Raw genomic sequence first — 9,510 nt, forward strand, 5'->3', positions numbered from 1 at the left:
AGGACGGCGGAAGGTCACCGTGGAAGGTCCGATGAGGTGGTGGGCCGTGGGTGGGTGCCAGGAGGAAGATGACAATAGATGATGAGTGGTTAGATTTGGTACTGTCATGATAATATTATGTTCCTTACATAATCCATGATCCAAACAAACTTTCCCATGGTGGGAAATAACCTTCCTTTCCCAGGTTAAACCTCACCGGTTCTCCAAAGTTTAAAGGTTCAACTGGAGCAGTAATAATTAAATATAAGTTTAAAATTATTATATATTGTAGTAAAATATACACCAAAAAGTAATTGAGGACCAATATTGTAACAAAAGAATTGAGGCTCAATTATAAATCCAAACAGGCAACCTAATTTCAATCAAATAGAAAGTTTGAAGCAGCTAGCTAATGCAGTGTGCAGCCGCCGCCGTCTCTGGTTTTCACGTCTCTCCTTGTTCTTGATTTATCCAAACAATCAGTTTTTTTTATATAATGAATATTCTTCTTTCTCAGTTTTGAAAAATAAATCGCGGTCCGGTCCGTTAAACCGGTTTTGACCGTTTTCCCGGTTTGTCTCCGGTTTTTTGCAACACGGGTTTCGTGGAGTGACGTGTGAGAGTCGTCCAACGTGGGCTTTGTTAGTTAGTGTTAAAAAAAGAGTTTTGGTGTGATACTGTGATCGATCTAAAGTCTGACAAATTGAAAAGAAACTCAAATTAGATACGATGTTGAAGCACTAGGCAGGCATGTCTGCTGCTTCTGCTTTTGGTATTAGATTCTACCAGACAATAATACCTTTGTCCAAATACATTCCTCCTTCTCCTCCTCACAAAAACAACAACCTTCTTCTCTCTTTACCTTGTATAAATTTCTCGACGAAACCTCTAATGTCTCATCATCATCAGCATCTCACTATGACACCTGCCATCACCATTAATGGCGATGAACAAAACATCATTAAACCTTCTCCTCCTCTATTCGCTGATGATTATCACAGTATTGATCAACAACTTCTCGGTAACATAGCTTATGATGCTCTTGTTTGGGCCTCTCTTCACGGTCTCCTCATGGGAGATAAATCTTACCAGGTCTTCTTCTCCTTCTTCTTCTTATTTTCATTTCATTATTATTATTAATTAATTATTCATTTCACACCATAAACTCATTTTTACTAAGCCATGTCTCCATCACCGTTTGGTTTTACAATGAGTTTGTCACAATCATAGTAATTTACAAAATCACGGTTGAATCAAATATGCTGCACTTATTAGTCCATGTTTCTATTCTATCCGTGGTGAGTTTTGCAACAGTTTGGAATTAAGCATGCATGTTTGGAATTATTTGAGCTGTAAATAAATTAGGTTTAAAAAGATGAACAAGCAAGGAATTTTTTAATTTTTTTCTTTCTTTTCAATTACAGAAATCAGGAATGGTTCCTGGTGTGGGATTGATGCATGCCCCGTTTGCATTATTCCCAACGTCATTTCCAGAAAGTAAATGGAAGCAAGCATGTGATTTGGCACCTATATTCAATGAACTTGTTGACCGTGTTAGTTTAGATGGTGAATTTCTTCAAGAATCTCTCTCAAGGTCCGTTCTACTAATTCACTTCACTGTTGCTCTATTATTCTTATTCATTGTCAAGTGGGTCACCCTTTTCGTTTGTTTGGTTTGGTACAACACAGTATTTACCTTTTTTCTACGTCTTTTCCATTTTCAGCTTTTAATTGTCATGATTTTTTTGTCTCTTTCTTATCTCAATCCAGAACTAAGCAAGTGGACGAATTTACCTCTAGACTTTTAGATATTCATTCCAAGATGCTACAGCTCAACAAAAAAGAGGTCGGTAGCTATATTGGTTAAAGTGGAATTATCATTTTTTTAGTAACATATTCTCCTTTTCACAATAACGCTACATATTATCTTTATGTTTTTTTTTATAAAGTGGATCAAAGGAATTTACTGATATATTACTTTTACTGTTGGCATCAATTTAACTTAATAGGAAATAAGATTGGGATTACATCGTTCAGATTATATGCTTGATGAACAAACCAAATCCCTTTTGCAAATAGAGCTCAACACTATTTCATCTTCATTTGCTGGTTTTAGTACTCTTGTCACTCAACTTCATAGGTAAACTTTTGATGTAACTCTAATTTACAATCTCTTTTGTTCTTCATACTGTGATTTAGCCTTTAGATATTTGTTTCACTTCAGCTGTACATTTAAATTCTCTGATTTTCTCACACTTCCTCTGTTTTTCATCTCTTTTGCATCCCTATGTTTCACCTCAGAATTTTTTCTGACCCAATTGTTTCGGTTTGTGATTTTTCAGGTACATACTTTCTTGCCATGGAAAATTGCTTGGTCTGGATTCAGAAAAGGTTCCTGCCAATAATGCTGTCAGCCAGAATGCCGAGGCCTTGGCTAAAGCTTGGAGTGAGTATAATAACCCCAGGTTAGATCCGAGAAACAAATATCCTTTTTCAGTTCACTTTATTCTACTGCTTATTTTGGTTCCTTATATTTCTGAATGATTCCATACAGGGCTATCATTATGATTGTGGTTCAGGCTGAAGAGCGAAACATGTATGACCAGCATTTTCTTTCTGCTGTTCTAAGAGACAAATATCCTTATCACCGTAGTTATAAACTTACAATAGTAATTTTATTGCATCTGATTTGTGCTACCAAATGTGATATCAGAGGGTATAAAGTGTAGTTTATCATATAAGGAAATGACTAGTTTTATATTTTAAACATATTCTGGTTATAGAGCTGTTGTCCTTAGCTTTGAACACGCATGGTATTACAATTGTTCGCAAAACGATGGCAGAAGTTGACCAAGAAGGAGAAATTCTACAAGATGGAACACTTTCTGTGTATGTAGGCTTTAGCCATCAGAAACTGACTTTCTTTAAGTTTGTGGTCTACTCAACTTGTTTTCTGACTGTAGAGAAATTCAATTTTTTTACTGTAGTAATGGACAAGCAGTTGCAGTCATTTACTTCAGGGCTGGCTATACACCAGTTGATTATCCTTCAGAATCAGTAAGTGGCCAGTTTATTTTTTCTTGCTTGTTCATAAGAATTGCGCTTTTACATCGTAGAGGCATTTTGTTACTTAAACAGTTAAACTCATTATCTGAAAGATTAGGAAAGGTTAACCCACTGAATTACCTGGTATGATCTTTGTGACCAAAAGAAGAACTGACTGCTGTCTATTAATATTTGATTGAATGTGAGCCACCTTATTTTTGTTCTGTTGGTTTGCGTGAAAGCTTTGTAGTTAGTTGTCTTTTTGTGTCCTACAAGTATTGAACACCTTTTGAAGATAAATAACTTCCAGTTTGGACCTCAAAATAGTTGAGTTCCGTAAGTTATATTATTTGTTGATTGGTCGGTACAGCTTGGATTTTGCGTGATTTTAATTACTATGTTAAAATTTTTGCATTACACCTTTTTTTTTACCGTTAGATTACTTTTTTCAAACTAACATGAACTGATTAACTCTTACCTCAATCTTTCTATTCTATGGATTATCTTCTCTGACATAACTTTGTTTCTTGATATAGTTGTCTTATCTTGAAATGTTAGTGAGCCTTTTATCCTGACAATGAGTTCTCATTGCTCATGCTTTGGGCAAAACTTACTCAATATGCAGGAATGGAGAGCTAGGCTACTGATGGAACAATCTTCTGCTGTCAAATGCCCTTCAATATCGTATCATTTGGTTGGCACCAAGAAGATTCAACAGGAACTTGCAAAGCCAGGTGTTCTTGAGAGGTATCTTCTAATTAGTTTTATTCATCTCTTCCTTGCTTTTTTTCAGTTATTGTTTTGAAAGTAGTTTTGATCAATTCAAAGATACTACGATTAAAAGAAAATTGTATAAATGTGAGTGAATGATATGTGAAGTGAGATCGCCTTCTTCTGGATCTTCTGTTCTCCAATCCATGCCTTACTTATTTGATTAATCATGGATATGGTTGTGCCAGCCATTTATGATTTGATTGGTTGGTGATTTTCTTAAAAAAATTTTTTTGCTTCGTGTTCCATATCTTTTTCATATCTTGTTAGAAGCTAATTTAGTTCAGTCCGACCCTATGCTTTTCTGCTTGGCCAGTAGTGGCAAGAATGCATCGTTAATACCTGAAACGGAAGGTTTGGAATAGTGAGGGCTTTGATAAAAACGTAGGTGGATTGAAAGTAGACAGTTGACGTTGTCTTTAGAACAATCATAAGAATGAATTCAACGAGGTTTTGATGTTAGAGAAAACTGGCCGCAACTAATCATGATTTAACGGGCTGATGATAGATATTAGATTTGTAAATTCAAAACTCTTCCTAGAGAGGATTGAGTTGAATTGTTTTGTCTGTTTCTCTTTTGTCTTACGTGTGTTCGAGTGTTTAAATATTTATCTTATCCGGTTATCCCCTTTTCTTGTACCTTCAATTTTTCTTCCAAAATTACTCGTTCTGTCTTGAAAAAAAAAGCAAAATAAGAAGAAAAAATAAAAAATCATTTTGGATGATCGGTGTAAATGAATATGTTCCCTTGGAACTACACTCATACTTCCTATTATGGTTATAGGAATTACAATTTATCAAATGTAGTGTACTGAACATGATCTGAAGCAAAAGTAGACATTTCCCTCGCACTTTCATCTAAGAAAACCAAAATATATTGATTTGTATTTTTAGTTGACCATAGTTTGCTTTTCTGGTCAATATCTTTTCCTAAATCCTTGAATCAAAACTGTAAGCAGGTTCCTTGAAAACAAAGACGATATCGCAAAAATGCGTGAATGCTTTGCAGGACTGTGGAGTTTGGATGACTCGGATATTGTTAGAAAAGCAATTGAACGACCGGAATTATTTGTAATGAAGCCCCAGAGAGAAGGAGGAGGTACTACAACCCCTAAAACGTGATCTAACTTTCTGCTCTCTCCAACTTTGTTGAAAATTATATTAAATGAGCTGTAATTATTTTTCAGGAAACAATATTTATGGTGAAGCAGTGCGGGACACCCTCATAAAATTGCAGAAAACGGGTTCTCAAGAAGACGCAGCTTACATACTTATGCAGAGGATATTTCCAAATACTTCTGCTGCAGTTTTGATGCGTAATGGTTGTTGGCACAAGGACCACGCCGTCTCAGAACTTGGGATATTTGGTACTTATTTAAGGTACATTACTTAACTATATATCTCTATAGCTCGGTGCATAAATTTTCATAATGCTTTTTAATTTGCATAATGCTTAACATCCGCTGGGACTTGAATTTGCAGGAATAAGGATAGGGTTGTCGTGAATAATCAAAGTGGCTATTTGATGCGTACAAAAATATCATCATCTGATGAAGGTGGGGTTGCAGCTGGTTTTGCAGTAATAGATAGTGTATACCTCACTTGATGTAGAGCACCCCTAACTTATCTGGGTATATTATCAAAACATTGTGTTTACCCATTACCATTTGAGCCTCCTGTTTATATTTGTCTGCCTCTGCAAAAAATTGAAAGAAGGGAGGCCACATTGTTTATTTTACGTTATCCCATAAAGAACCTTTTAATGCTTTTTGTATAGTTACACAAAAATAACCTGTTAATGCTTTTTGCTCAAAAAAACTTGTTAAATGCTTCCGGAACAGTACTAAAGAATCCCATAAAGATCGATGATCTGAGCAAACCTGTTGTTCTTATTGAAGTGCAGTTTCTAACCTGCTTTATAGCATGATTTGAGTTGGCAATTTTTAGAAGAAGAGGAAATGGTTTGCGTAGGGATTTCTGTATGGTGGACAATCCCCTCCTTGAACAAAGAGCATTTCATACAAGCGACTCCAAGGAACATGAAATCTTCTGACCTTACTCGATAACCTTGAGTCGACCACTCTATTAGTGAGGCTGGCATAGAATTTCATCACACAATAAAACAGACATTGTAAAAATAATGTAGAGGATTATATCGATTTTTATAATCCACCGTGACTTATAAGGTGCCAGTATAAGCATCCACCATCATAATTGAAATTAATGTTATGATTTTCATAATCCAAGACTTACATTTGCTATACTGGTAATCCGTAAACATACAGGCGAGAGTTTTGCATACAAGGAATATTGGCAAATGGCAATGTTGATTTATCCGTGCCTGCGTTTTCAATGATCAGTTTATTGTAAATAAAAGAGGTAAAGCCCTTTAGTTTAAGACCCTGCCGTTAAGTGGAATTCACCAAAATACTAATTTAGTTTTAAGGCATAGCCTCCATGGTTAAATAATCACAATTAATAAAAAGCTATGCTACAAATTACAATGAAGTGTTAGCATAAAGTAGTGATAGTTTATTAGTTGGTAGCTATCTTCTTAAGCATGTTCTCATCTCCTGTCCTTCCACCCATAATCACGAGCTCGTTCTTCCCATAATGCCGTCAACCTGCGCTCTTCAACAAGCTCTGCCTCTGCTCTCTCCCTTGCTTCTTCACAAGTTTCCATCCCTATGCTGCACTTTTCTACTTCTTTTTTATAATGAGAGAAAGTATTCCTTGCATTTATTACTAATCTTTTGGTCTGTTCCAAAGTCTCATTGGCTACAATTTTCTGCAACTTTAACTCCTCTGATAGCATTGTCAGTGGATCCTTGTTCATTTCCTCCTTCATTGTTGGATCATGTCTCCCACAATCTGTACATATAGTAAAAGAATGATCTTTTCTGTTATAATGTCCAAAAGACAACATGGTGGTGAAATAAACAATGCACTAAAAATGAGAACAGAATGAGGAAATAAGAGTTCAATCTCAGTAAAAGTATTCAAGTTTATTATAAATTTTACTTAAAGTGGATATTACTCATACATGTACGATTAGTAAGATTTACTAGCCACATAAACAAAGCTATGTTGACAGAAATGCAAAACATTTAAATGGTAACATTTCGAAACTCTTACGTAGAGTAGAAGCTAACTAAAATAAGAAACCAATCCCCGTACCGTGTTGAGCTAAACAACTTACAAGGCAAAGCCTTCGATGTATGTTTTGTATCACAGTGGCTTAATGCGATTCTCGCAAACTATGAACTCAGTTATCATACATCGCAACTTGCAAGATATCAAGACCACGAATTAATATATAAACCTAATACATATGAATTGAATAACCAAAACATTCTGGCTAGATAGACTAAAGAATTCTTTGTTCTGATTCTCAAAAAGGCTACCAGTGAATTTTTCTAATTACTATTGCATCATTTTTCAAACACAAAGGGTAACTTTTTTACCTGTACATCTAATCATTCTTTATCAAAACCAAGTCTGTTAATTTGTAGAGTAAGTGAAAAAGGGAAACTTACCCAAAGAAGCAAGGGGATATTCCAGTGAGGCAAGTGAGGAACAGTAACAATCATGACATTGAGGACAAGGAGATTTCTTCAAACGCCAGCGAGATGGTGGTCCAATTGTGAACACAAGGTAACACACACTCATCCAAACCAAAACCCACTTCAAAACACCATAAGAACATTGTCTTTGCTCATTTTGATGATGAACCCTCATTGCAAACCAAACCAAACCAAACCAATTGAACTCTGTTTTGTTTTGTTTTGTTTGAGGATTTGGGTCTCGTTGGATGCTCTCAAATATAGGACTGACCTTAAAAGTTCGACAGTACAACACAGTGAATTAGAAACAGATTTGGACTTCACATAACAAAAAAAGGCTCTTTTGACTCTGTTTTTTTTAATGCGAGTGGAAGACAAATTCTACTTTGTCTTTCAAGAAAAAATGAAAGAGAGAGAGACCCAGATCCCGGTAAAGTATAAAGATGATGTTTTTATGGGATTTGGGAATGGGAATTTGTTGCAGAAGAGTGCATTAAAGTGGGGTATCGGTATGGTATGGTATGGGGAAGAAATAAAGTGCATTTTTTAGTTCTAATTCAAGAAGGTTGATTTATTGAGAATTTAGTTAAGAATGGTAAATCTTTAAATATTTTGATATAATGGTTTACCAATAAGATGGTACTTACTAACTTGATCATAGGTGGTTTTCATTTACATCGAATTTTTTGTTAAATTGCGTGGTCTTAGATGTTGCCGTTTTCTGCTCTTGAGGCCCAAGATACTTCCACATGTCAATTGCGCACGTGTGTGTTGGAACAAAATGTGTTTAACAATGAACCTTAAAGAGTTTTGATGATAACAAGGTATTAAAAATTGTAAATTGGACTAGCTAATATTTGTTCAAGTGTACATGACCATAATTATAAAGTTACATCATCATTGGTTCTGAATGAGCAAATAAAGAGCAAAGGAAACAACAAAAATTTGAAGCTTGGACGCTCCTGAAGGCAACTTGTTACTGAAGAGAAAAAGCGCTCCTGAAGTTAAGCCGCTTCTGAAAGAAAGATTAGTGCTCCTGAAAAATAGTGCTCCTGAAGACAAGAAGTCCAGAAGTCATATCATCAGAAGCTGCATCATCAGAAGCTGCAGAAGTCATATCATCAGAAGCTGCATCATCAGAAGCTGCCTCATCAGAAGTCATTTCACCAGAAGCTGAATATCAACTGGATTTGCAAAGAATCAAGAATTGAAGAATTATCAATGCAAAAGCTGTCTATTGGATTCGAAAACACAAACAAAGGATTAGTGGATTTTGCAACGGTCATTTCAAAGGTGTTTGAAGGCTTGTGCTTGCAATTTGGACGAAAGCGTTGACATTGTACTCTGTACGAATTGTACAACCACGTTCTCCACTACTCTGTTTTGTGTCCACGCTACAGGACAAGAAAACAGCTCCAGAATACGGTTTTGCCTGCATAGATGTTCCTTTGGATAAGGAATGGAATTCAAATTTGTTCTTCATAGGACAACAACCAAATCAGGCAATGTATCATTGGTGAAAGATCAAGCTTCAACAACGACTCTTTGGTGTGCTGGCAATTTCACAACGTCTCTTTCACACCACTATATAAAGGAGTGAAGACTTAGAGTTTTGGTAATGCTAGAACGCTGAACGAAAGTCTCACAAGATTTTTACAAGTACCAAACCTCTGCTGAAATTGTTCTGCATTCACTTAGAATTTCTGTGTCTCAAAGTCATATCTTAGAAATTCTTAAGTCCATTGAGTCTGTATCTGATTTGTATTGTGAGCACCTCTGATTGTATATCAAGTGTTCAAACTTAAACAATTTTCTGTGTAATTTTGTTTAGTTAGGAAGTCTCTTGCAATTGTGCTTGAGCAGGAAGTCTCTTGATTGTGTTCTTGAGCAAAGGAAGTCTCTTGCTTGTGTGCTTGAGCATTGGAAGTCTCTTGCTTGTGTGCTTGAGCATTTGTAATCAGATATTACTCATAGTGAAATCTCCTTGGAAGTGCAAGGGGGACTGGACTACTTCCGGATTGTGGAAGGAACCAGTATAATTGCTTTGTGTCGTTCTTCTTCTCTCTCTCTGTTTTATCCGCTGCATTTAGATTCTGATCATCACTTCAGAAGCTGTCTCACTTAGCTTCTGATCAGTGTATTCAGTTGTTTA

General features: G+C 35.8%; 2 protein-coding genes across 2 annotated transcripts; one reads left to right on the plus strand and one right to left on the minus strand.

Moving 5' to 3' along the window:
- Positions 1-713: 713 nt before the first annotated feature.
- Positions 714-6,036, plus strand: LOC146911443 (glutathione synthetase, chloroplastic-like). Its single transcript, XM_085724807.1, has 12 exons — positions 714-1,071; positions 1,404-1,573; positions 1,750-1,825; positions 1,989-2,119; positions 2,322-2,444; positions 2,534-2,614; positions 2,788-2,868; positions 2,967-3,036; positions 3,650-3,771; positions 4,755-4,894; positions 4,983-5,175; positions 5,278-6,036. Exons 1-12 carry the CDS (start codon positions 730-732, stop codon positions 5,399-5,401), a joined length of 1,653 nt encoding a protein of 550 aa, XP_085580933.1. The 5' UTR covers positions 714-729; the 3' UTR covers positions 5,402-6,036.
- Positions 6,037-6,203: 167 nt separating this feature from the next.
- LOC146911444 (uncharacterized) lies at positions 6,204-7,926 on the minus strand. Its single transcript, XM_085724809.1, has 2 exons — positions 7,332-7,926; positions 6,204-6,666 (listed from the first exon to the last, which is right to left on the minus strand). Exons 1-2 carry the CDS (start codon positions 7,531-7,533, stop codon positions 6,362-6,364), a joined length of 507 nt encoding a protein of 168 aa, XP_085580935.1. The 5' UTR covers positions 7,534-7,926; the 3' UTR covers positions 6,204-6,361.
- Positions 7,927-9,510: the final 1,584 nt, after the last annotated feature.

The sequence above is a fragment of the Medicago sativa genome, chromosome 7, assembly GCF_051527215.1.
Source record: "Medicago sativa cultivar Bolivia chromosome 7, Bolivia_mono, whole genome shotgun sequence".
In the NCBI taxonomy this organism is placed as follows: domain Eukaryota; kingdom Viridiplantae; phylum Streptophyta; class Magnoliopsida; order Fabales; family Fabaceae; genus Medicago; species Medicago sativa.